The 27,714-nt window shown below is 38.8% G+C and overlaps 2 protein-coding genes across 4 annotated transcripts; one reads left to right on the forward strand and one right to left on the reverse strand.

The window, feature by feature from the left end:
• Positions 1–1,174: 1,174 nt before the first annotated feature.
• Positions 1,175–2,360, forward strand: Smp_102040.1 (receptor for activated PKC, putative; the record flags this gene model as incomplete). 3 transcript variants are annotated; one of them, XM_018792422.1, is made up of 3 exons in its annotated part: positions 1,175–1,321; positions 1,353–1,768; positions 1,805–2,360. In XM_018792422.1, the coding sequence occupies 3 exons, from the start codon at positions 1,213–1,215 to the stop codon at positions 2,225–2,227; spliced, it is 948 nt and encodes a 315-aa protein (XP_018644455.1). The 3 variants fall into 3 exon arrangements, with proteins under 3 accessions (XP_018644455.1, XP_018644457.1, XP_018644456.1); XM_018792423.1 differs by having other exon boundaries at positions 1,213–1,321; positions 1,353–1,762; positions 1,805–2,227; XM_018792424.1 differs by having other exon boundaries at positions 1,175–1,768; positions 1,805–2,227.
• Positions 2,361–9,673: 7,313 nt separating this feature from the next.
• On the reverse strand, positions 9,674–25,903 carry Smp_178810 (hypothetical protein; the record flags this gene model as incomplete). Its single annotated transcript, XM_018792425.1, has 10 exons — positions 9,674–9,925; positions 13,402–13,518; positions 15,804–16,073; positions 17,869–18,024; positions 19,825–20,013; positions 23,483–23,526; positions 23,572–23,633; positions 23,677–23,711; positions 23,751–23,829; positions 25,785–25,903. 10 exons carry the CDS (start codon positions 25,901–25,903, stop codon positions 9,830–9,832), a joined length of 1,167 nt encoding a protein of 388 aa, XP_018644454.1. The 3' UTR covers positions 9,674–9,829.
• Between the last annotated feature and the right edge of the window lie 1,811 nt (positions 25,904–27,714).

Genomic DNA, 27,714 nt, shown 5'->3' on the forward strand with positions numbered 1-27,714 from the left:
GATTGGGTATCAAACCACCTCTAATTGAATGGCTCACTTCATGCATAAAAAATCGACACTTTAAGGTCAGGGTTAACTTCACTTTCTCTCAGGCTATGGAATGTCCTGTTGGGGTCCCTCAGGGATCAATACTAGAACCTCTTCTCTTCTTGATTTATATAAACGATCCACAACAAGTATCGTCCGACTTACTACTTTTTGCTGGTGATGTGAAACTTTGGATAGTGGTAAGCTACCAAGAGGATATGCTGGCACTTCGGGAGGATCTGACTCGACTTCAAATTTAGACAGACGACAACGGACTCACCTTCAACACTTCAAAGTGTAAGGTTGTCCATCGGCGACATGCTGCAGACTGCAGTTAGGAAACTTCGCTCTAGAAGCATCCCAAGGCGAAGGAGATTTAGGAGTGCTGGTACCCTAGGACTTGAAGTCTCACGCTAAATGTGAGCAAACCTTACACTGGTAACATTGTGGCACATTTTTGGCCAGTTTGACGGAAGAACTTTCCACATAATCTTCAACAGTTTTATCCGTCCACATTTAGAGTACGGAAACATAGTATTTCCTTCCTCACTCCAAATAGATAAGGTAACTCTGGAGCGTATCCAACGGCGAGCCACGAAATCAGTTCGGGGACTCAAATTCAAACCTTATGAAGAGCGCCTCCAATCACTTAACCTTTACCCGTTAGAGCGTAGGCGTCTTAGAGGTGACCTTCTTATGAATTACAGCATCCTGAATACTTCTGGATATCCCCTTGAACACCTACTTATGTTTAGCTCCACCACAAACGTAAGGGGTAACGCCCAGAATCTAGAGACCGAACATAACAGAACGGACTGTAGACACAACTTTTACTCCATAAGAGTAGTCAAATGCTGGAATTCACTGCCGACTAAGCGAGTCCAGGCGATTTCTTAGGAGTCCTTTAAGAAGAAACTTGACCTATTCTTAGGGATTAAAGATAATATCTTATTATGATTCACCAATTTTGTTTTTTCCTCTATCATCGTTAGTACACCTAGGTTCCTGCCTGTAGGTATTGGTGATCCACTGCTACTAGATACGGAAACCCGTTAAGCGGAACTTTTTTTAGTCCGTTTGCAACCATTTGAACCTTTTGAATCCAAGATATTGATTATTGAAAACTGTGTCGGTTTGGATTGTCCTTGCTCGCGCGGTTACGTTACTCGGCACGTTGTTACAGGGATGAATGAACAGTTGGTTTTCCGAGGCACTTTGTCTGGCCACCGTGGATGGGTCACGCAGATAGCGACAAATGCTACCCAGCCGGATCTTCTTGTTTCGGCTTCTCGAGGTATTTTTAACTACTGAAGTAGAAATTTCAGATAAATCCCTTATTGTTTGGGACTTGAGGCGAGAATCTGGGGAATATGGAGTACCTGTAAGGTCTTTACATGGACACAATCATTTCGTCAGTGACGTGGTTATGTCGTCGGATGGATTATACGCTTTATCGGGATCATGGGACAGCACATTAAGATTGTATGATCTGGAGACTGGGAAAACAACTCGTCGGTTCTGTGGACACGAAAAAAGCGTTTTAAGTGTTGCTTTCAGTGCAGACAACAGACAAATAGTCAGTGGGTCACGAGACAAAACTGCAAGGTTGTGGAATACTTTGGGTCACTGCAAGTATGTATTCACCGATGGCGGTCATACTGACTGGATCTCATGCGTCCGGTTTTCCCCAAACACAGACCACCCTATTGTTGTTACATGCGGATGGGACAAGCAAGTAAAAGTAAGCGGTGTAATATTTTGTCATTCATTTTTCCAGGTTTGGGGATTAAGTGACTGTAGTTTGCGCACAACACATTACGGACATACTGGTTATCTCAACACGGTGACAGTTTCACCAGATGGTTCTCTGTGTGCCAGCGGAGGAAAGGATGGACAAGCCATGCTTTGGGACTTAGCATTAAATAAGTTCCTGTACACCCTACCTAGCGGAGGAATAATCAATGCATTATGTTTCTCCCCTAATCGTTATTGGCTTTGTGCTGCAGTTGGGTCCAGCATCAAGATATGGGATTTAGAAAACAAGGTCTTAGCTGACGATCTACGCCCTGAATTAATCTCAGGAAGCTCGCCTGCTAAACAATCAACACCTTCATGCACATGTCTTGCATGGTCTGCTGATGGTCAAACTTTGTTTGCTGGGTTCTCAGACAATCTCATTCGTGTTTGGCAAATGGCTTAGTAACAATAATATGTATAATGTACTGATTGGATCAACGCCTTTTTATTTCAAGCGAGGTTGTAATTATTTACTGAAGAGGGCTTACTGATAGCCCTAGCACTGTTTACGTGGTACAATAAAGTTTTTGAAAGGCATTGTATGTATTAACAAAGCACAGAATAGTCTACCCTCCCGTTACCTTAAGTCCGTATGCGGAGAGTTTTGAATTTGTTTGCTTCAGACTGGCAGTAAACGAAGTTAGCTGACGAAATAAATGATTGTACCATAAATCAACGGCATCACGTGGACGTCCACGGTAGTCATTAACTGGTTTCTAGGTAACTTTCGTATATGGCACGCAGTCGTTTTAGTTGCCACAGTCTTAGTTGTCATACACCACATGTAACCAGCCATCGTTTAACAAGTTCCTACGTTAGTCATTAAGTTGCGATAATAAATGACTAAGTATTTGTCCTATCTATTTAACTGATTATCAATGTAAATTAGTGTCGAGTCTTTGATTCTGGTTGGTCGTTGTGATAGGAAACTGGCTTTATTTTGAAAAGCAGTTGTAGTGGTGCTATTTGGTTTTTCAACTTTTGACTGTACGTCGAATTAATATCTAAATATCACTATGTAAACGTAGTGTTCCAGTGTATTAATCTTAATATGTTTATACACAAAACAATTGGGGTTATATAATTCCATGATCAAGATATGTGCGGATGAGTGAATTCTAGTTCAACTCGAAAGTTATATAAGCAGGTCATTCCGATGTTAATGAACCCTTCAAGAAAGAATTAGCCTAGCAACTACTCGGTTGTGTTGTAGCGATTCATCTTGTGAAGGACTAGGAAGATATTGTTCACTGGTCAAGGGAGGTTCAGGTGAATATCTTTGAGGCCCGAATAACGGTAAGTAACGACAGCTCAAATATAATGCAGGCGAGCGTTTACGCTGTCGCTAATAGTATACAGCAAAATCAAAAACATGTTAAAAGCAGGGAGAATGTAAACCTAAACAACGGTTCTTACTGGTCGAGAAGTCAGGTTTAAGTAAGCCAGTTTTAGAAGTGAATGTGACAGTTGTCTACTCGCAGTCCAGGGGATCAGACGAATGGGAAGTGCAGTCTAATATACTGTTCAACTGGCTTCTATGTACTCTCTGAAGGGTCTTTGGCGAACCGAAAGAGGTTACCTAACTGTTGTCAATGGGAATGCAAAGCGATATTTTTTAGGGAGGGTATTGGTGTTAATACAGTTGAATAAGTCGTTAACTTCACTTGTCTCGAAAATCTCATCGGGCATTTGTCTCGGTGAGTCTAAGGAGTCAGTGTCGGTGCTTGTCATTATATCGTACCATAAAAGTACATGAACTTCGTGAAGCTACTTTGCTTAGATGTTTTTGGACAAATCAGAACTTGCGAAATGTTAGCCTCAAATGGTGTTCACGACTGCCCGGTATTTCCATTAGTATTTGTCATCAGCGATCGATCTGCACCCAGGAGGTCTTGAATAGAGTAAATAAATGGTCTTCTTCGGTAATTGTAGGTTTTTAATCACCTTGAGTAACAATGTAGTAACATTTGGATAATAATTATCTACCTCCAAATGTAAAACGAAAATAGGTTTTAGTAAGCCATGGGAGACCAAAACAAAGCCTCTGGCTATTGGTCTGAGCCATGTTGGTAGGTGCAGACTAATGGGGTCCGTGAGACAATCGTGATTAGTGGCTGGAGACGTTAGATAACAGGGTTCAAAATCATTCACAAGTATTCGTACTCACTCACTGCTTATCTTCTCGGTCTTGAATCCTCTACACCATCATGCATACCTACCCACCACTCCTTGAATCATTTTCTTAATGGTTAGTGTCAACCGGTCATTTACTTGTCTTCATTTAGTTCATATCTCTATATGAGCAGACTAGACTCACGAACAAATGACTGCTTGTATTTTGGAACGCTAGTAATAAAATTTCGGTCACCACACGATAAAGTAGGACACCAATTGTTTCTACTTAAGTGCTCTGATTTTACATAATTGGTTACAAAGTATATTGCATTACAACGGAGATGTACGTGTAACTAGTTCTTAGGAGCGCTAAATCATGCCTACGTAGACCTCCAATACAAACTGAAAATTCTTATCAGATGGTCCTTTCATAAATTAGGCGAGAAATATCCCCCCGTTCAACTAACGTCAGGAATAAGAGCTAGCACCTAATTCTTATGATTAAAGACAACCCATCGTTGCAGCACTCTCACATAAAACAACGGCTCAGCCTGCAAATATCTTTCAAACAACACAGTTATTTTCGAAAACCAGAAATACTACTTGATTATATATCGCCTTGAACGCAGTGCTCCACATTGCGGGAGTGATATTCAAGCCTTACTTACCTTAAAGGGCTTGGAAAACGTGTATTTATCTCAACCTCCTGCAAAAGCCAGATAGTCCTTACCTAAACATTCTATGCTTTCATCTCGATGTTTCATAGCAACGATAATTCTCTCAACCAATTATTATGACCACGAAAAGAGCAGTAACATGAAGTTGCCGAATTACTCTACGGAAACAATCAGTGTATACTATAGGTAAATATGACCAGAGCAGAGTAGTCTCTAGAACAATAGAAAGTTCACCGACTAATTTCCAAAGATACAAACAGTGAAAAGGCCGCATTGATGCTCCCTTTCTTACGCATCTCCCAATATTATTTGTTTGATGATGGGTGGTTTATGTTGTTTTAAGATAGTTCAGTTACATATGTTTAATAGGGAGTTGAAAAGTGTCTTGCAGCTTGGGAGATCGATCTGTTAAATCTCATAAACCGAAATAAACGAAACCTAATTCATAAATTGTGATTACTTATACGAGGTTACTCAACAAGGGTGAACGAAGGACTCAATACTGTATAGTAACTTATGTCATTTGAGTAATCATATGGTGTACAATGAATGTTCTAACGGGGGCGGAGCAAACAATCGCCTATGGACTATTTAGCAATGCTGTTGATACAAGTCCATAAAAGCCAAATAAACACTCGAAATTTACACATTTTGATACAGTTTACTGGCATTTATTCTCAAATGCCCTGGTATGGCCGAGAGTGGGGAGAGTCCGCTATCCCTCTCGAAATACTTTCACATGGCCATGCGTAATATAGCCTCTGCCAGGGAAGTCCTACTCACTGCCTTCTCGTGGCACCGGTGTTGTTTCCGAAATTGAGAGGACAAAAAGCGAATGTCCGGCGCTTTAACCGGGTTGGTGGACACGGAAAGTCCACCTAGGGGAGTTGGAAAACCCTCATTCCAAACCAATGGTGCATATGGGCTCCAGTATCCTGAAGGAACGAATGGCGTATGAACCAATTGTTGGTCACCGGCTACCATGGTAATGCATCGCCTCACGATGCTCCACTGCCTTTTGGATCAGACCTTTAGATCGAAGGCTCCAGGTGTGGTCCCCTAAGAAAACCACCTGCTTCAGTTTGGGCACCTGGGCAGTATCACAGCCCTCACACAAATCAAATGAGATTTGTGTGGCGCATATGTATCTGGTGCTTCCTTGTACCAATATTTATGTGTATAAATAAAATAAAAATTCTTAGCTGCAGCAAATAAATCCAATATTTACGAATGTCGATATTCAAATACCATCATGAAGCAAGAACGGATAGGAAATCGATGGTTGATGGTAGGGAATACTCACTTAGGCCACCAGAAACTGGTTTTAACGACTTATTGACACTTTACAAATAATACTCGTTTCAGTTGGGACACAATTGGATAGTATGGCTAAAACAAAACAATGATGGAGGGAGCAGTTGCCGCTGGTAGCGAAACAAATACAGCTTGGATACTGTATTAAGTACAATTTATCCATCACATAAACATATTCCCCTGTATGCCCTCATTATCATACTCATCAACATCATATAAGAACATACTCACTTTTAAGTAAATGTGATGAACTAAGCCTTGTTTGGAGAATAGGTTGTTTTGAAAACGAAGTATCTGACTTAAAGGTTGTATATATTAATGAAACTCCGCCTGTGGCTCGTCCGGGGGCTACTGCCGGTCCCAAACCCGGATAAAGGAGGAGGGTTGAGCATGGGGTTAGCGACCCCACCCCGTAGAAAACTAACCCGCTAAGAAAACACTAACCAGAAAAAATTATTCAAACCATTTAACCTCTACCGTGGGAGTCAGAAGGTCTTCATTTCGAAGAGTTATGACGCCTCATGGTGAACGCCGAGTTCCTTTGGAAGCCACGAGCATGATGCCCCTTCTAACAACCAGAGCAAACATTAATTTAGGTACATGGAATTTTCGTACAATGTGGGAGACCGAGAAAGCCATCCAAAGTGTTGTAGAAATGAGGAAATACAACCTGGAGGTGCTTGGGATCAGTGTGACACATTGGACGCAGGTTGGCCAACAAAGACTAGCTTCAGGTGGGCTGATATTACACTCAGGCCATGAAGAAGAAAATGCTCCACATACACAAGTCGTTGCACTGACGCTATTCAAACAAGCATAAAAAGCACTTACAGGATGGGAATCCCATGGATCAAGGATCACCAAAGCTTCCTTTAAAACAAAGAACGTCATCGAATGCTATACGCCTACCAACGACTACAGTGAAGACGTTAAAGATCAATTCTACGATAGGTTGTAGTCAGTCGTCGAGAAGTGCACAACATTCTTATGGGAGATTTAACTGACAAGTTTGGAATGGACAACATCGGATATGAAGACATTATGGGACGACATGGACTGGGATAAAGGAACGAAAATGGTGAGAGATTTACAAACCTTTGTTTCCACTAAACTGGTCATAGACGGCACTATATTCCCACACAAACGCATTCACAAAACCACATGGACGTCAACGGGTCACAATATGCAGAACCAAATCGACCATATCTGCATCAACAAAAAGTTCAGGAGGACGATAAGGATGTAAGAACCAGGAGAGGAGATGATATAGTATCAGATCATCACTTGCTGGTCGCCAAGATGAAACTTAAGAAGCACTGGACAACTAGGCGGATAAAATCACAAAAGTTTAATACAGCTTTTCTTCAGGATATTGACAACAGGTTCCAGGCCTTTCACGATCTACTCAATGGAGAGGGAACTACCATGGAAAACAACTGTAAAGGGATAAAGGAGGTGATAACTTCAACATGTCATGATGTTCTGGGCCACAAAAATCAGCAGCAGGACCACACAACATTCCATCAGAGACACTGGAAGCAGATGTAGCAGCAACTGCAAAGATACTTCACATTCTCTTCAGTAAGATTTGGGATGAAGAACAAGTACCAACAGACTAGAAAGAAGGACTTCTGATCGAAATATCAAAGAAAGGCGATCTCAGCAAGTGTGATAACTGCAGAGGCATCACTCTTCTCTCAATATCAGGAAAAGTCTTCAACAGGATGTCAAACACAATAAAGGACTCCGTAGACGCCCAACTTTGAGACCACCAGGTTGGATTCCGTGACGATCGATCGTGTACAGACCAAATATCAACTCTACGGATCATTTTGGAACAATCAATTGAATGGAATTCATCACTCTACACCAACTTCATTGATTACGAGAAGGCATTTGATAGCATGGACAGGATAGCATTATGAAGGCTTCTTCGACACTACGGCGTACCCGAGAAGATAGTCAATATCATAAGGAATTCCTATGATGGATTAAACTGTAAAATCGAGCATGGAGGACAGCTCGCTGACTCGTTCAAAGAAAAGACTGGTGTCAAGAAAGGTTGCTTACTCTCCCCCTTTCTCTTTCTCCTGTTGATCGACTGGATTATGAAGACGTCGACATCTGGAGGGAAGCACGGGATACAAGGAAAAACTAGGATGCAGCTGGACGATCTAGACTTCGCAGATGATCTGGCTCGTCTATCACACACGCAACAACAAATGCAGGAGAAGACGACCAGTGTAGCAGCAACCTAACCAGCAGTTGGTCTCAATATAAACAAAGGGAAAAGCAATACTTTCCGATACAACACAACATGTACCAATGGAATCACACTTGATGGAGGTCTGGAGGATGTGAAAACCTTTAAATATCTGGGTAGCATCATTGATGAGCACGATGGATCTGATGCAGATGTGAATGCGCGGATCGGCTAAGCAGGAGCAGCATATTTACAACTGAAGAACATCCGCAACTCAAAACAACTGTCATCCAACACGAAGCTCAAAATTTTCAATACAAGTGTCAAGATAGTTCTATTGCACGGGGCAGTAACTTGGGGAACTACAAAAGCCATCATCCAGAAGATACAAGTGTTTATTAACAGTTATCTACGCAAAATACTTCGGATCAGTTGGTCAGATACAATCAGCAACATTCTACTGTGGGAGAAAACAAACCAAATTCCAGCGGATGAAGAAGCGTTGGAAGTGTATAGGACACTAATTGAGGAAACCACCCAACTGTGTCACAAGGTAGGCCCTCCCTTGAAATTCCCAAGGCCAAAGAACATATTACACAGAAAAATGGACAGCTGAATAGAACTAGAAAGAAAGGCCCAGGACATAGTGGGTTGGAGAATGCTGATCGGCAGCCTATGCTCTATTGGGAGTAACAGGCGTAAATAAATAATAATAAAATTCTGAGATGGGATCATCCGGACTTAAAAAATCAATGCTAATACAGCTTGTCTTACATAATCCAAATTTATTGCAGTAAATATTTTCCTGGGAACCTAAGTTATCATATCTTACCTATTTAACGCCGTTTCGCGTTATTTGTTTTACTTACATCGTAAATATGTCTGTACCCAACTTCTCTTTGTTGTGACATCGGCAAAGTTAACTGATGCTGCTATGTTTAGGTTCAGACATTATACACGACTAGGTTTCAAAATGGTCTGCGTCAACATCCAAATTGACGGTATAGAGTGAAGTAGTTGAATGGGTTGAGCACTTTACTTGTCTTGGAAGTTTTCAACAAAGCCTCCACACATATTCAAAAGGCTTGGTTTGCTTTGGCTAACTTTATCACCTGTTGCGCAGACGAGGTACCCATATACCAAACAAAGGACGAGTATATTACATAGAAATCCTATATGTATTACTCTGTTCTCAAAACTTAGTCTACAAGATTGGAAGATATGAATAGACTATACGTTTTTAGTCATATGTTATCGAAATACTGCTGGCGTAGTGTGGACCAATCGAGTGAGCAATGTCAAGATGCTAGACTAAATTGGCAAATCAGTTGGTGAGAAATTGAGTCGCTACAGGTGTCTTTCTCATTATCATCGGTGCTAAATTATTTCAATACCTTTGCTACTCATCTTTTTAAATCCGTAACGATGTGATATGGTACGGCAACGTGTGTTAACGTACATTTGTCTAACCATGTGTTCATTATGACCGACTGACCTCTAAGAAACAGTTAGTCATTTGGAAACAAAATAAAATCCTTTTGAAATTTGTATATTAACAATTTCAATTATAGACCTATGTTAACATATTTTTCTGAGTGATAGAAGAGAATGTTTTCGAGTGTATTTATTAAAAGTATGTGCTGGTTGATTACAAACGGGTGTACAAGAAAGCGGATTAATAAACACGAAATACTTTTCAAGTCAAAATAGATTTTGTATCCACTTCGACAAGGTTTTTCATATTTTCAACTGTAGAAGACCATTCTTTCAATCGAGTACACATGCTTCCAATCTAATAATAAAAAGAAACATTGGAAAAACAATGAAAGTATTTAAAATTTAAACCACTGAAAATGGAAATTTTCAAGAGTAGTTTGATAGTTAGTTTACAAAGCCTTAAGTGTAAGAATGAAAATATACGAAGGTAGATTAGCTACAAAACTAAAGCCTAAAATGAAGAAAACAGTGGTTAATAGAAAATGCGTCCAAATATTTCATTCAATAAAAAAATGAGCTGCTATCCAATCCATGAGGAATAAGCCTCAGTTCATGAAGTCACCAACTTCTGGTCTTAGTCATGTTGATAGATGCAGATTATCACTGTTGAAATCATGAGTCAATTGAAGCTAGACCACCATAGAAAACCTGGAAGCACTGGACGGCCGTTTCGTCCTATTATAGGACTCCTCGGCAGTGCGCATCCACGATCCCGCACTCGCGAGATTCGAACCCAGGACCTACCAGTCTCAAGCCGGAGCCCTTAACCGATAGACCACTGAGCCGGCATCCAACGGTGTTAATGTCTAACTTCAACACATCCACGATTTCGAGCGACCGTTCACCAATTGTCTTCAGTGAGTTGATTACTTGGTTGCAGTCCGCACGACTATCGTAACCAACGGTTGGAGACTCTGAGTGACATGGCTCAGAATCGATCGCAATGGTATGGATGTATACATTCTTTATCTGCCCTTAAATTGTGAGATTAAAATTGATTTTTACCTTTCTTTCTACGAACTAATTCTTTCTCCCTGTATCATATCATTATATGCAATTTTTCTTTTAAATATTACTATCATTGAAATAACTACTATGAATTTGGTGTTCATCTTGTTGTGCTAATGAGGCACGGAGATTTGGACAGATGCATTTAATTGCCTGGTCCTACGTTCTAGCTGACTAAAGCGTTGATAGTACAACCCAGCAACCACGTATACACTGCCACAAACAGGTACGATCTGAATATATTTTCTAAAGACTAACAGGGAAACTTAGTTACTTTAGATATTATACCATCAGGCAGGACTGGGTCATAAATTCGTATACACAGAAAATATCAGCAGCAATGAAATATATAACTAATTCTACGTATCGATTATTTTAATCAGCTATTAAGTGAGTTTCATGCAAGCACTTCCTTTTGTTATCTAGAAGAAGCCAAGGACTAAGAATTGAGCGGAACCATGTGAATTCATTTTATTTTGTCGATTTTTCAACAGCTGCTTACAAATTAAAATATTTTAAAATCAAAATTATCATAAAGTTAGCATACGTAACATAGAGGTTTTGGTTTTATGTAGAGTGGTGGTTCGAAGGAATGTAATGGGACTGAAGAAATATTATACTATACTGTATTTATTTCTAACACTGGATCATCAAACATATTTACACGAGGTCATAGAGCTAAAAACAACTAAATGGTTACATAATTAGGATACAAATTGTGTGTGACATGAGTTGAGACCAGTCAATGAAAACATAAAATTATGAATAAGGGACTAGTGAAATCAAAATAAGAGAAAGAGTTCCAAGAAAGATGTAATAAACTGACCATAACGTCACCGCGTTAAGAGATTTACCACTGTTACCTTTTGCGTTCATCTGGCTTGAAACGTTTAATAGCCATAGTCTCGAAAAATTCAAAATTATTTATCTAAACACGTAAATATTGGTACAAGGAGGCGCCAAATACATATGCGTCACACAATAACAATGGAGCCAGTAGTAGTTATCATTCATTTGTGTGATGGCTGGGATACTGCCGGTGTGTCCAAACCGAACCAGGTGGTTTTCTCAGAGGGTCACACCCCGAGCCCCTGACCAAAAAGTCTAATCCACAAGACTGTGGATCAACGTAAGGAAATGCAGTCTCATGGTAACCGGTGTCCAACAATGGGTTCATACGCTATTTATTTCCTCAGGATTCTGGAGCCCATGTGCACCATTGGTTTGTAATGAGGATTTCCCAACTCCCCTAGGTGGACCTTCTGTGTCCACTAATCCGGTTACAGCGCCGGACATTCGCTTTTTGTCCTCTCAATTTCGTAAACAACACGCACATTTTGTTAACACTCATCAGTTCTATCTCTAGTGTATCGGCAGTATATATGCTTTCTGTTCCATATAAAGGCCCTTTTAATGGATGCTTTTTATAAAGAATTGGACAAAAGCTATTAAAATTCAGGAAGACTACATTCCATGTATTTTTTAGATCAATTTAACGTTGATTTGTGCCATCCTCTACTGCTTATAATAGCAGCTTATATTACTTTCTAGCTATGAAATATGGCGATTCGGAAAACATGTAGGATGGTATTACAGATTTATACCTTTCTACAGCGGATCTCTCACAAACGTTCGAATAACTAATTGCGTAATCCTGAGGTAGAGTGTAATGTAAATCAGTTGGTGAGGCTGTCAATCAGTCAGCTACAAAGTAGAACCAGGCACATATATGCATCGGTCCAATTTGTCAACCTTTATCGCATTAGGAAATATATTATATGACTTGACAGTAACGAACAAAATGTTAGTACACACATGCAGTCGAATTGAATAAGTTGATAACTGGATTCATTGAAGTCCTACTTTCGTATAAACTCTAACTATATGACGTCATAATTCAGTTTAGTTTAATTTGACCACATCATCTATATTCTTTGTATAGAATTCTAATGATCGCTAACGTGCATATAAAATAGCAAAGTGTAATCCACATAAGTTAGTTGTTTATTAACGATACTACTAAGTTTCATAAACGATAATATTACGTGCAATAAAACATGAAAGACCTCAGTATTGCATTAAAGTACTCCTATGGTAATGAATATATTATGTTCCCGACCGTTGCTGCTACCTTGACGTGGTGGTCGGGCTAGCCTATCGTGATGAACCAATCGAGCTATACTGGCTGGAACAATCGTTCCTCAAGGTCCTACCATGCCAGACAGGTCGGTTGAAGAGCGGTAAGACCAAAAGCAGCAAACCCAAGGTCCGAAGGCGAAGTCGTACTGCTGACTGTACAGAGGTGTGGCAGCAGTAAGGTGTTTCCTTCAGACAACCAGCATAACAGCGATGCTACCTTCCCGCAAGGAGGGGTGGGGTTAGAAAAGGTCGACCCTAAAATGTACACCTCGCCTTATCCCACGGATTTCCGTCTCCGGCGGTAAGGTCCTTTAAAGAACGGAGCTAACACAAAAACTACCCACAAAAAGGTCGTGTGTGACCGACTTCATGCAGTTGTCCCTTGGGCACTGCGGTCACGCTCTCAGGTCATTAAGACCACTTCTAACCCTATTTCATTTTCAGATACCTCTAGAAGAACCCTTCCACGGTGTGGGCAACCGGGAAGTGATAACTGCCCTCATACCACTAACAGCACTCAAGACCTCTGTATATATTATGTTAGTATGAACAAATACTAACTAGCAAATTTTTATAAACGCTAATTTTTCGAAGAAATTAATCTCATTTAAAAACTCAACTTACCTGTTCTTTGTCTAGAACACGAGGTTGTAACCAAGTAAGAGAAACACACTGATTAACTTCATCAATACGTCCTTTTATCAATTTTAAGGAAAGTGCTTTCATCAAAAAATGTTCAACCTTGAAAAACAAAATGTTTTATTTTCGGTTTCAGTATTGATATTAAGGAAGATTAAAAGGTGTAAAACAGAAAGATGTGATAGTTAATTAGGTAATTTATCTTCCTTCAAATTATAGACTCCTTAATTCCTCATAATTTCTCACTTATTTCACTAATTTGTGTTTTTTAATCCTTGGTTATTATTTTATTATCAATATTATTTTTATTACTTTTACTATTCTGGGGTTTACTCTGACGACTTCATCTTGTTGTACTAATAAATTGCAATATATTGCAATTTGAATTGATGTACACACATTCTAGGTTCTACATTGCATCTAATTGACTGACCTAACTGCTGAAATCGAAATGGGCAAAGATGGGTTTGGACCTGCAACCGCGGTCGGAAGTATAGTACTCTTTTCACTAAATCATCACTTCACTCAAAACAACATGAAACTAATTTTTTTTTAAATCCCAATAGCTGACAGAATAAGCTAAATCACTTTTGAACAATAATTATAATTCAGATGAATGATAAGCATACTGAAATACTTAGTAACCTAACAGTGATTTATGAATCCAAGCAAATTTGCAGTGGCTACTTTATTTAATTTTTTTTAAACAAAGTATGTGAATGACTGACATTACCAAGCGTATAACTATACTATATTTATAGAATAGTTTACACAATTACAGACATGTTGGAATTCTTATCAACTTGCCAGCTAAATCTTCATGTTTTGGTAATAACACTACACTTGGTCACACATTTTTCATCAATAAATTGTACAATATATTAGCTTGAATAATCATCCATCGCTTAATTAGGGCTCATAAACAAAAAAACTTTGGCTGATTTCAGACCTGAACTTCGATATAACGACTGAATATTGGCCCTTCATCAGGTTTAGGAACACAGACACACAGCAATATCTGACCATAGTTGTATTTCTTGGCTTCAAGGCGCGATTCAACCCGGTTGATAGATAGATTACATGGCGGTGTATGGCGATGAAACGGGAAGTGGTCAGATCTTGCGAAAACTCTAACCAAACACTACTAATCGAGTCAGAGTTTATGAAGAACTGCCATCGAAATTAGTAACAATGTTACTTATGTACCAGACGTTTCTCCAGAGAACAGAACCACACCATCATGTGCTTCCAGAGCGTAAATTATTGACAGGGAGTGAAGTAATTGAGCGAATTGACCACTTTACTGATTTCGGAGGTCTCCATACCTGGTGGGTTAGCAACTGATGAAACATCAAAACGGATTCAAAAAGCTTGATTGACGTTTGCCAACTTGTGGCATGAGACGTCCGTCTGACAAACAAAGGGTGAGTATACTGGATAGCAGTTTGCTCTATATAACTGTGAAGCATGATCTGTAAAAGTAGGAAATATTCGTAGGCTATAGGTTTCTGATCATAGGTCCCCTTTGAAACACTGCTTGCGTATTGTGGGACGATTTAGTGAGGACTGATGAGGTTAAACGTAGGATATAATGGACAAATGACGAATTCGCTGGTGAGATAGCGAATCTCTATTGACTCGGGTGACTGGGACATGTATTACATATCCGTTACCACCTACCTAAACGTGCAATGATGTTTAGAAAAGTGGGAAGTTATTATCAACCAAATCAAGACGTGAGATTAGTTTATGAAGTCAGGGAAAATGTTGGACTGCGTCATGTTGATAGGTTCAGATTATTTGGTTGGGGTCCCCGAAAACACCGAAACCAATGGTTGAAGGTGTTGAGAGACTTAGAATCAATTGCAATAGTTCAGGTGTGTTCGTTTTTTTATTTTCCCTTAGATCTTGAGTTTTAAAATTATCTTATGCTTTTTTTATCCCACAAATTTATTCTTTATTGAATTATATCGTCCAGACCTAATGTTTTCTACTGACACTGATACTATTCGAGTATCATTCTCAATAGTTTCATCTCAGTGTGCTTATGTGGTTTGCTAACTTGATTCTGTGAGCGAGTAGCACTGGTTTTGTATTGTTTATGACTGACTTGTTCACTTAGATGAACTATTATATCCAAATTGTGATGTCTTGAAGGGATCCAGAATATGTTGCTTATTATCATCGTTCATCTTCACCAGATCAAATATGATACATAAATTTAAGTCAATTAAACCGAATACTCAGTTCGTCATTTAAAAACCATAATAAAACAAGCTCAACAGTTATTTTAAAAATATAACTCATTCAAAATTTATTGACTAAGACACTGTGTATACGATGAGATCGTCAATTCAAGCTTTTCCTCTGGTTATCCTACGACTTACTTGGTCAATTGGAACTCTCGTAGTAGATGAAATTTCTACAAATGTCAGTGTACGTTTATTAGTTGGTTGGCGAAACACCATTTCCACTAGACATAATAATGTGACTTTGTCCTTTAATTTTGGTTCAGCAGCTACTAGATCAGCTTGAACACACCAACGGCTGCGTAGATTATCTAACTGATTTAAATCACCTCTATTGAAAGCTTGCAGTAGGTCAATAAGCCATGCCTCTGAAGAACCTTGCAAACTTTTCAAGACATCATGTGTCAGCTTTTGAACAAGAACACAATAAAAAGGAAATCACAGAACTAGTAGCAGTGAAAAAATAACAGGTTAAATATCATTGAGAATTAAAGTCTAAAAACACAATAAAATGTTAAAATGTATTTAAATGATGTGGAAAGTTGCTTACACTAAAACAAGTGAATGCAGACAGATAGCTGATAACTTTCAAAAAAATACAGTCTACCAACATCATCTGTTTGCCGGAATTTTTTCCATAAGCACATAGGATATATATATATATATATATATATATATCATAATAGCTTTGAGTAATCAACTTTATGGCCCCTGAATTCCCTGGTACGGCCGAGAGTGAGGACATTCACTTCTCCCTCTCGAAATGCTCTCACATGGCCACGTGCATACAACCACTGCCAGTGGATTACTACTCACCGCCTACTCGTGACGGGGATGTTGTTTACGAAGTTGAGAGAACGGAAAGCAAATGTCCGGCGCTTTAATCGGGTTGGTGGACACAGAAGGTCCACCTAGGGGAGTTGGGAAATCCTCATTACAAACCAATGGTGCACATGGGCTCCAGAATCCTGAGGAAATAAATAGCGTATGAACCCATTGTTGGACACCGGTTACCATGAGACTGCATTTCCTTACGTTGATCCACAGTCTTGTGGATTAGACTTTTTGGTCAGGGGCTCGGGGTGTGACCCTCTGAGAAAACCACCTGGTTCGGTTTGGACACACCGGCAGTATCCCAGCCATCACACAAATCGAATGATTTATGTGGTGCATATGTATTTGGTGTCCCGTTGTACCAAAGCGTATGTGTTCATATGAAAAATCTGCTTTATGAAGCAATGTTCTAGTTTCATCCAATTACCTTGATTTTTGCTTTATTGTTCTTTAGCATAGTAGTAGTAGGATATTCCTTATTTGTTACACAGTCAACTTGATCAACGCCATTCCAGATATGGAGCAGAATACATTCAGGCTAATACACATTTTATTTTCCAAGACATTTGAAAATCTTAGTTGCACACAATTAACAGCGAAGTTGGAAATACTTGAAAAATTTTGATATATTACAACTACCAAGGCTAACAACCCATTCACAATGCCTTTTAAAATGAAGTTAGGCTAAAATTTAAACTAATCCTTAAGTAAGATTTCACATTTAGCAGATGAAAACAGGTCTTGAAAAGCCCAACGCTTTTACTTCAAGGTGTCCACCAGAAAACTATTTTGCTTTATCGACAGTCTTTCAGTAGATTAATTACAAAGAACATGAGGGCAGCAACCGTTGCTATCGGAGGTACAATTGTAAAAAATGATGGATGATAGTGCTAAACTTCATAAACAAGGTTTATTCAAACAAAGCTTGTGGACAATGTTGAAAGTTTTACATAACCTTGTACACAACTGAGCTTAAGTATTAACACATTGGTAATGTGATGTCTTTCAACCGAAACAAATGAAGCAGAAAATTTTAATCGGGCCTTAGGATACAATGAAACAATATTCTCAAGAAGCGTTCCGTTGACAAACTATTTCCGCCAAGATTTAACATTTAATGTCTATTTGACGTTCTAGTTATTAGCAAAAACATATTAGCATCCTTCTTCACGAATGGAAACGATATATAGTCGACGGAAGTTCGATTGAGTTAAACCTGATTTTAGCATGATAGCCAAATATCCATCAAAATTATCATAATAGTATACTTTTTGAACTGGTATTCATGTAGTGAAAATTCTGTAAGATGGAGATAAATTTGAAACAGAACAAAACCATTACAAAATAAATGAAATTCTTGAAAGCATACGAGTTCGCCAAAGCTGTAAACACCATCACTAAGAATAGCTGCCAAACCAACAGAAAATGCCCATCCTCTTTGTTCTTCGGCACTCAGACTGTTTAAATCCACACAACCGAGAAAACGAAGTGCTTCTTGATAAAATTCAGCATGTTGTCCAGTAATCTAATGACAAAAATAGCTAATTTATTGATGTTAAGGAAAGAACTATAAAAAATACACTATAAATCAAAGTATCCTGAAAGCCAGACTTCACCGTAAGATACATTTTAGGTTGCTTATCTGAAGAAATTGGAAAAAATGCAGGCATGTTTCTAAGTGGAGAAATACCTTACTTTTCCATCAACGGCTCATATAACGAAAAAACGTTTTCAACAGCTAGTAACACTTGAGTTTCTCCCTATGAACATTTAAACACTTTTTCTAGTAATTATCATACAATTATACAACCCGGTAATCTGGTACCAAGCACCGAGAGAAGCTCATTGTTTAAGTTCTAACCATAAACCTTAGTTAATTAAACATATTTAGTCAAGCCTAGTTCCTTCCCTGGTAAGTCCGAGGATATGAGGTCCTAACTTGCACTCAGAATATCCCCATACTACCATGCTTTATAACTGACAGGTGGAGGACGAATTTGAAGTACTTCACTAGTCTTAAATGCGCATATCAGGAAGATAGAGAACACTGGTGTCAATACTCATTTGTTCTTCAATCTGTATTAATCAGGTTTAATGGCACACATGATTTTACGAAATCTATTGACAAAACTCAACCTCCTGAATGCGTGCCAATATTTCGTCAGATACCAACTCATCAGGACTGAAACTTACAAAACAAGTGAAGTAGTCGACGTGTCTAACAACTTTACTATCTATCTTTAGTTTAGACGTTGGTGTGAACTAATTATGAAGAAATGGTGCAACCAGACTACTTGAGACTTCATTAGAAATGGCTGAAAACAGGAGCCAGTGTGATCCTGTTGTAATTACCTTCTATATTTTTTATAAAATTGGGGACTCCCTTGCTTGTATTTTTAAATGAACTGTAGCTCCTATTATATAGCATTCTCGTCCACTTTTCTTTTTAGTTGTAATGCCCTTGCTCACTTTATTACTAAACAACGTTGTAGCTCTATTTATCTGGGCATACTTATTTTGGTGGCCAGTTGTATCAGAACATGAGTATTGAACAGACAGTAATCAATTTCGAACATCCTATATAGCAGCAACCATTTGGTACCTAAGGAACTAGGCTTTTAACTATTAGATTGAGCGTTTAAACTCCATTCTTCCCGATTCAGTCTGAGCAACTATACAGTACAACAACCCCTAACATTAGAAAGGGTGTGGCTGAGTCAATGATATAAAGCCTTACTCGGCAAATGAGTAACACTACGTTACATAGCGCACTACCTGCTAACTGATGTTTGCTGAAATACTACTGTAACCCATGAGCAAGCGAGTTGTTTCTTTTTATCTTGAAGATCTCGGATAGTGCGGACACTTAAGTTATTGCATGACCGAACTCAAAGTTTCTTTGTTACCATGTAGGAACCTAGTTTAAAACACTACATCATGACAACATTAACTGATGTCGGTGAGTGATAGTCTTTGAAACAAAAGCTTCGTAAAAAAAATGCAATTAACGAGACGAAATAATGATTTGCTCAATGAAGTGGGAAGTAATAAGTTCGAAAGATGCAATTACGAGAAAATACAGATTAATTTAACCAGTATTCCGAATGGTCTTACTCAAGACATCAGTTTTTAGGCGCAAACCATATATAAGATAATGTTCCAAGCATGAATCACGAATTAAGGCGTGATGAATCAGAGAACAATTGGAAATAATGACCTGGTTTAAGACAGTTTACTATAAATTCCAACAATGTTTTTGTTTCTATGATCTTTGTGGTCAATCAATTACAAAATACTCTAACAGGGAGAAAATATGTAAACTTACTTGATAATATCTTGAACTAAGTTGATAAAACCTTGAGTGTACTGTAGTAACACCTTCGATTTCATTTAACTGAGTTTGTGTATTCTCAATTATTTGACGAGCACTCGGTAAATCGCTAAGTGCTGTCAAGTAAATCATTCCAATAGTTGTGTTAAGTAGTATTTTCGCATCCATGGATTTGCCAGAAAACTGGAAAAATACAAAACATTACAATGAAATGAATCTTACTCTTTCTAAAGTTTTATAAACCACGTATCCCACAGTACATGGTTAAGAATTAATTCATGTGTACAACGCAAATTATATATCCGAACTAAGGATACTATCTAACTGGTCACACTGAAGTGGGTGAGTTGAGAATTGAAAAGCCCCCAAATGCCAGAGTACAGCCAGGAATGGGGAGATTCACCTATCCCTCTCGAAATGCTCTCACATGGCCACGTGCATACAACCACTGCCAGTGGATTACTACTCACCGCCTACTCGTGACGGGGATGTTGTTTACGAAGTTGAGAGAACGGAAAGCAAATGTCCGGCGCTTTAATCGGGTTGGTGGACACAGAAGGTCCACCTAGGGGAGTTGGGAAATCCTCATTACAAACCAATGGTGCACATGGGCTCCAGAATCCTGAGGAAATAAATAGCGTATGAACCCATTGTTGGACACCGGTTACCATGAGACTGCATTTCCTTACGTTGATCCACAGTCTTGTGGATTAGACTTTTTGGTCAGGGGCTCGGGGTGTGACCCTCTGAGAAAACCACCTGGTTCGGTTTGGACACACCGGCAGTATCCCAGCCATCACACAAATCGAATGATTTATGTGGTGCATATGTATTTGGTGTTCACTTGTACCAATGTTTGTGTTTAAACTAATAAATAATAATAAGGTCTTGAAGTCATCTTATGATGCTTTACAGTAGTGTGTACAACAAACAAATATTACCTTAGAAATATGTGGTTTATAAAAACAGCAGCCCACAACTGGTACGGTGATATTAACAAACGTTGATGTAACCGGATATTAGAGACGAGCATACACTCAATGTGGGAAAAAGGAAAGACACACAGTATTAGGACCAGAAACATTTTATGACGGTATTTGACAAGTGTGACAGAAGACTACTAGCCAAACTAGCTAGTAGTAACACTACTATCACCGTGCCAGTTGTGGGTTGCTGTTGATCGTGAGATTCTGCAGCAGCGTTTGTCACTGAAAGGAGTACCAAAGAAGTACATCAACCTCATAAAGGCTGTCTACTCTAACACAACTGGTCGCGTTAGAGCCTATGGCGAAATGTCACCAGAATTAGTTACTACAAGTGGTGTTCGTCAGGGCTGCCCTCTCTCTCCATTCTTGTTTAATTTTATCGTAGACGTGCTTTTAGAGATAACACTTTCCTCATCTAAATCTCCAGGAGTTGAACTTTTACCGGGAGACTCACTTGTTGACTTAGAATACGCCGATGACATAGTTCTATTTGGTGAAGACGCTGACAAAATGCAGAGTCTTCTGACCACTATAAGCAACAATGCAGGCATGTTCGGGATACGATTCCTCCCCTCGAAATGCAAAATGTTACTTCAGGATTGGGTTGCATCGGCACCTGAACTAATGATAAGGAGTGAAGTAGTTGAGTGTGTCGACCGCTTCACTTTTCTTGGGAGTTTCATCAGCCCTTGTGGTCTGGTGCGTGACGAAATCTCAGCACGGATACAGAAGGTTCGTCTAGCTTTCGCCAACTTGCGTCATTTATGGAATAGGCGAGACGTCCGTCTAGCAACTAAAGGACGGGTTTACTGTGCAACAGTTCGTTCCGTCCTACTTTATGGCAGTGAAACATGACCGATAAGAGTAGAGGATATTCGTAGGCTACTAGTGTTCGATCATAGGTGTCTTCGAAGCATTGCTCGTATATCCTGGGACCACCGTGTAAGTAATGCAGTTGTTAGGAAACGGGTACTAGGTAAGGATGGCAAATCGATTGATGAAGTATTGAAACTTCATCAGTTGAGATGGCTGGGACACGTGTTATGTATGCCCAACCACCGACTGCCCCGACGTGCAATGTTTTATGGTGTAAAGGTAGTTGGGAGAAAGCTAGGGGTGGCCAGACCAAAACGTGGCACAAATCCATGAAGTCACTGACAATTGGACTGAGCCATGCTGGTAGGTGTAGACTACCTGGTTGGGATTCGCGAGATGATAGCAATCGATGGTTAGAGACCTTAAATGACATGGCTCAAAATCGTTTGCAATGGCGAAGGTGCATCCACACTTTGTGTTCTCCCAAAATTCTAATCTTCTGAAATCTTCATGTCCCTTTCTTTTTTCTCTTTCTAAATTTATTTCACTGGATTATACCCCTTGAATAACATCTTCAAACCCTAATCTTTCGGATTACTGCTTATTCTCTTATTGCCTCTACCACTATGGGATTTGAATCGAAAACTGTATCTCTGTGCTAACGTGGAATGGCAACTCGAACTGTTGTACGTACGTACGAAGTTCTACGTTGTGACTGACTGACTGACTGAGTATTGTTACTCATCAAGTGTTATTCTTATATGAAGTGCACTGATTTAGACACTACAAGTCCATCTTAATGTCAGGTTGAAGTGAGAATTCTAAATGAACTCGAAAGTTGTTATAATAACAGCAACATATCAGTTGCATGACCACTAAAAACTAGAGAATAACCAATAACAATTTGTTCAGGAGTCCTTTATAATGATATAACGAACTGTTTAAATATTGAAATAAGAGCCTACTGCTTCAGAGAAAACAGGCTAACCACGACCTCGATGGTCTGTCTTCTAACTTCAGAAACATGGAATACCTAACCCCAATGGGCTTGGTACGGAGCGGGATATCAGTGATAACGATCATTTCGAAGACGTATGCAACGGTTCTCTTTCGCTTTACCCCCCTCCACTCCAAAAGACAAGTCTTGTTCAGATTTATCAAGGGAAACCAAATACTGAATGTACATTCGATTTAATTCAACAATATATCAATTAGTTCTAATGACTGACCAATTTACTTGAATGCAAAATAATAATGAAAGGCCTTAACCATACAGAATGAATCAGCAAAAATACACTGCACTGAAAGATAATGAACGGAACTCGTTTTAAGTCAATATGGAAATCCTCAAAGTACTTTCTTTCTGAATGTTGTAGCTGGGGTTTTAGGATCCCCAAAAGATTTTGTTACACATTTGTTTAAAAACTCTTACATGCATAAGTCATGAATTGGTTGATATGGAAACCAATAATATACATCTGGAACTAATTACATATTAGCATGTTAGGGATGGCTGATAAATCCTAAAGTGATTTTCAAGGAAAATTAAAGAAAAGTGATAATCAGCCGATAGGTTGCACCACAACAATAACTAAAGTCGCGGGGAATACCAATACAGAACTGCTAATAGTAGGATATTATTGTTCTCAAATCAATTCTATTCATTATTAACCAAAAATGAGTGGAGCCGCAAACGCCACCTTTTGGGATTAAACCTATGGACTCGTCACTGTAACCAAAACATTGTTCGAAAAATTCAAGAAGGTACATGGCCACAAGACAAAACAATTTATCCAAAATCAAAAATAGCTCTCAATGATAGTTTGGAATGATTAAAAGTAGAAGACTACCTCATCACGAACTTCTTCGAGGAATTTGATACCCTGCTGCGGATCTAAAAAAAAACGAAGTTCATTTGAACACAATGGTTAATGAGTACCTGTAATTACATACTGTTCACTAATCGGAACGCATAATTCAGCTAAAGAGAGTGGGTTGATTCTATTTGAGAAAGATAGAGCGGTAATCATAACAATAAACTTACTTGTATATAAAATCACCGAGAAAATTAGTACTGAGCTATATTGATACTTTTATTACTCAAAATAGGTATTTTACCAAAATTAAATTTGTTTTTGACCGGAACTCAGGATTTTTCAGCAGACATTCAAGTTTTAGCGTTAATTGATGCCACAATCTATAATCAAAAACATTTTTAGATAGATAAGGTATTCTACATAAGCCAAAATTTATTTCAAACAAATGCGGTTGAAATTCTATTTGTGACTCACGAGAACGACATCGTTGGGGCCTGTCACTATGTAAGTAGTTAAGTAGAATGAACTTTCAAGCTCTATGACACCAGATATGTGACAATTTGTGGAAAGGCTCTTTACTAAAAAAAATACTACAGCCTAGGAAATAAATGTAATCGAGGCCCATGTTGTTATAACTCAAAACTATTCAGTAGATCAAATAAGAAAAACAGGTAAAGGTCGGAGCAAATGGCTAAATCATTGAGTCACCGTTTATTATAAATGTCGCAACAAACCATTAACCGACCGTGTGGAAAATAAGTTTAATGTTAGAAACACAGATGATTGTCTAAATAAACTAATTTACTCGAGAAAATAACATTCTTATCTGATCCAACTATAATGGCTTGAAGAAAGTCGGAGGTGAATGTCCAACCTTACAGTATGACAAGTAGTGCAGTAATTGAAAGCCGAGTGAGACACGTCTGGGAAATTTCACTAACCAGTTAGCTAGTTTGACAAAATTTTGACACGGATCCACACATTTCAGTTGGTTTAGCCTAACGCGCACTAATTGTCACCAATGATATTATAAGTTTGCTACGGAATTGTTCGTTTTATTTTATGACTGCAAGGCGTGAATTCTAAAATTGGGATATTCGCACGTCACTTGTACTCGATTACAGGTGACTCTGAAGCAATGACTGTATATTTTGGGACCATTAAGAAATCAATACTGGGGTTATACATAGTACTAAACAAAACAAGTAATGAAACTTTATGGACCGACTCTTTTCATGATGAGCGTTTTTTACGGCGTGTGGTTGTAAACCCAACGGTCAAACCTTTAACTAGGTCTTTGAACAGTGGTAACCCTGAAGCTTTAGGCAGAGTTTTCACCGAATGTGGTTTGTAATAAGTGCGTCTGAAAATGCCATAACTTACGTATACTGCCAAGTTGGGAAGAAGCTGGCGAAAGTCAAAACAATATGTGACAATCTACCAAGTTATTGACCGTTAGTCTAAGCACCGATAAGTGCAGATTAGCTGGTTTGAGTCTGCACTATTATCGTGCTCAACAGTTAGAGGTAAAAGCTAATACATATCTAGCGTATATATCTGGTGCCCCTTTGTACCAATATTTATGTGCCTAAATAAATAAACAAATGAAGCTAATACTTTTGTCAACTCATGAATCAGGCTTCGAAATCACTCAATACTTTGCAATTCGTGTTATCATCTCGAACTGTATTTTCTAAACCTTTTTTATCACGGCCAATACTGGTACTTTTAGACTTCAATATTCGAGTTAATGCTTTTAATCTTCTGTGCTAATATGGTGTGGCAATTTGATATGACACACACTTGAGTTTTCCAGTTGTTTCTAATTGACTACTGCAAGTCCACTGAACAGGCACAATCAAAGATTCAGATATAAATCTCCAAGTAAAAGAGTTATAAAGACTTTTCAGTGACTATAAAGCTCTAAATGGCTGGTAAAAACAGATTACAAGGAACCAACCTGTGTTCAAGAACCGTATCGTCCCTTTGAGATTTAATAAACATACAGTTCCATAGTCATAAAGAACTAAAACGATGATTAATTAGCCAGGATATAAGCTGCGATTAATAGATCAAATGCCAAAGTAAATCATAGGATGGGATTGTCAGATCTTGAGTTATATACTTTGATCTGCGACAGGTGAGTAGTCACTCTCAGAAGTGCATACCATTTGAAGACTCATTTAAAATGATTCGTAAACCACGTGTGCAGTCGTTAACCTAACAGTTTAAGACTACGATGACAATAACTGAATACCAATTACTCAAAAATGCTTACTCGGAAATATCAACACTTAAAGATTATAGTACAAATTGTTTCGAAATGTGAACCCACTTCTTGTTATGAAAATCCGAAATTTCAGTCCAGTCATCTTGAAATGGACCAGCTTCACTGATTCTGTCATTCAAATAATCTTGAGCAGTAGCTGACGCAACCGACCACTCAAACTTCATTTTACTAATGCACAAGTACCGACAGGTTTGAGTGTACCATCCAAAATCCAATATTTTGCAAAGTGAATGTATAAGCCGATTAATTTCTTAGACCTCCCTTCTTGTCATTTCAGCACGATTCAAGACTTTTGAAATGTTTAAAGAGAAGTTGTTTTGTCACACGACTGCACTAATTCTAGACACCACCGGATAACAAATAAAACATCAACAAAGAGAAAAATTGTTAGGAGGAATATTCTGAATGATAAGTGAAAGTTCAAAAGGCGACAGACGAATACTTCAACAAACAAATAAATAACAAAATTAGTCGGTGATGAAAAGAGTGTGAACATACAGAATTGGAAAAGCCGTAGTCAAGGCGGAGAGGATAATGGAAAAGATAGGAAGCGGTCAATGAAATGAGGCATTGATAACAGTGTTAAATTATAAGACATGCACCAAATACAGCTACTCGAAGCAGTAGAAGTTAATGAACCTGTGTATCTCTACTAGGTACATAGATTTTCTACTTATTAAGATCAATGAATCAAGACCTTCACTCGTCGTTTCTTGTAGCTATGGCGCAAGTACTGGTGTAAACGCTATTATTGTGCACGTTAATCAATGAACTAAATGGGGAAATATGAGGGAATTCGAGGAAGAAGTTCACAAGGTGTAAGTTTCGAAAGGTAATACAGGTGACACAGGAAGGAAACCTGAAAGACGCTCAAATCTCTAACGTTACTTTTGGCTGTTTGAACAAGCAAGTTCGTGTAAACCCGGCAGCTTTTCCAAAAGTCCCGTGTTTGCAAGTAAATGAGTGTGAGACCGTTGCAGTTGAGGAAACTGGCAGAAGAGCAGTTAATCGGGACAGTTAGACCTAATATACAGTGTTCCGACTTTGGTGTCATTATGATTCTCAGGTTTGTTATTGTGATCATCTATCGGGAAGGAAGGAAGAAGTTCATGTCTGCTTAAGCCGTGAAATATTTCAGTTCTCTAGCGGAAACTGATTATTTCCAGTTACTGGTAAAAGACCAGCAAAGTCACGCGGGATTTCAGATAAATGTGGGTAGAAAAATATGGAAGAACGATGGTCTATGTTTTTTCTCTCCTAGAGAGCCTTTGTGTCTAGTCTTCTGTTGAAAAAGCCATAATCAATTCTTCAAAAATCAGAGTTCAAGAGTTGACAGCTTGATCTTGAAACCCATATGCTATGAATGTTTTGTCTGTCCTTGGCTTTTGAAATGGCCTGCTATTTCTTCCGAGTTGTCCTAGTCTAGTAGTAATTAAAATAGAAGATACCTCAGGATATGTCACTTCTTAGTATTCTATACATCAGAGTCAGGTCAACTCTTAATGGGCGGTAAGACAGAGCAAAGGGGTTGGGGCTTACATACCACTACCCTGCGATTCAGTGAACACGTCCTCATACATTGCGACTCATTACGCCGATCCATCGAATCTGAATACGGAGAACTACTTGAAGTTCTTCATCGCTAACCCAAATACCACATCATCTATAGGAATGTAACTGAAAATAAAGCTACCATCGACCGGCCAAAGCTGCCTACTGAGAAGGTAGCTCCTTCTCTCTATCGACTTCTATACCAAACAATCGAACGATGCAATCACCATGATTACGATTCAATCCCCGGCATTCAACGGTCACAAGGAAACTTCGCTGTTATCTGATAACCGATCCGAGGCGACGCATTTCAGAAGAACTATGGAGTTCCCAGAACACTTAGATGACCATTGCTTACTCCTTTATGACTCGTTTTTCCTGCCCTACAGCTATTTGGATGCATTTTCATCTTTTATTGTGTCGA

Source organism: Schistosoma mansoni, assembly GCF_000237925.1.
Source record: "Schistosoma mansoni, WGS project CABG00000000 data, supercontig 0292, strain Puerto Rico, whole genome shotgun sequence".
In the NCBI taxonomy this organism is placed as follows: Eukaryota; Metazoa; Platyhelminthes; class Trematoda; order Strigeidida; family Schistosomatidae; genus Schistosoma; species Schistosoma mansoni.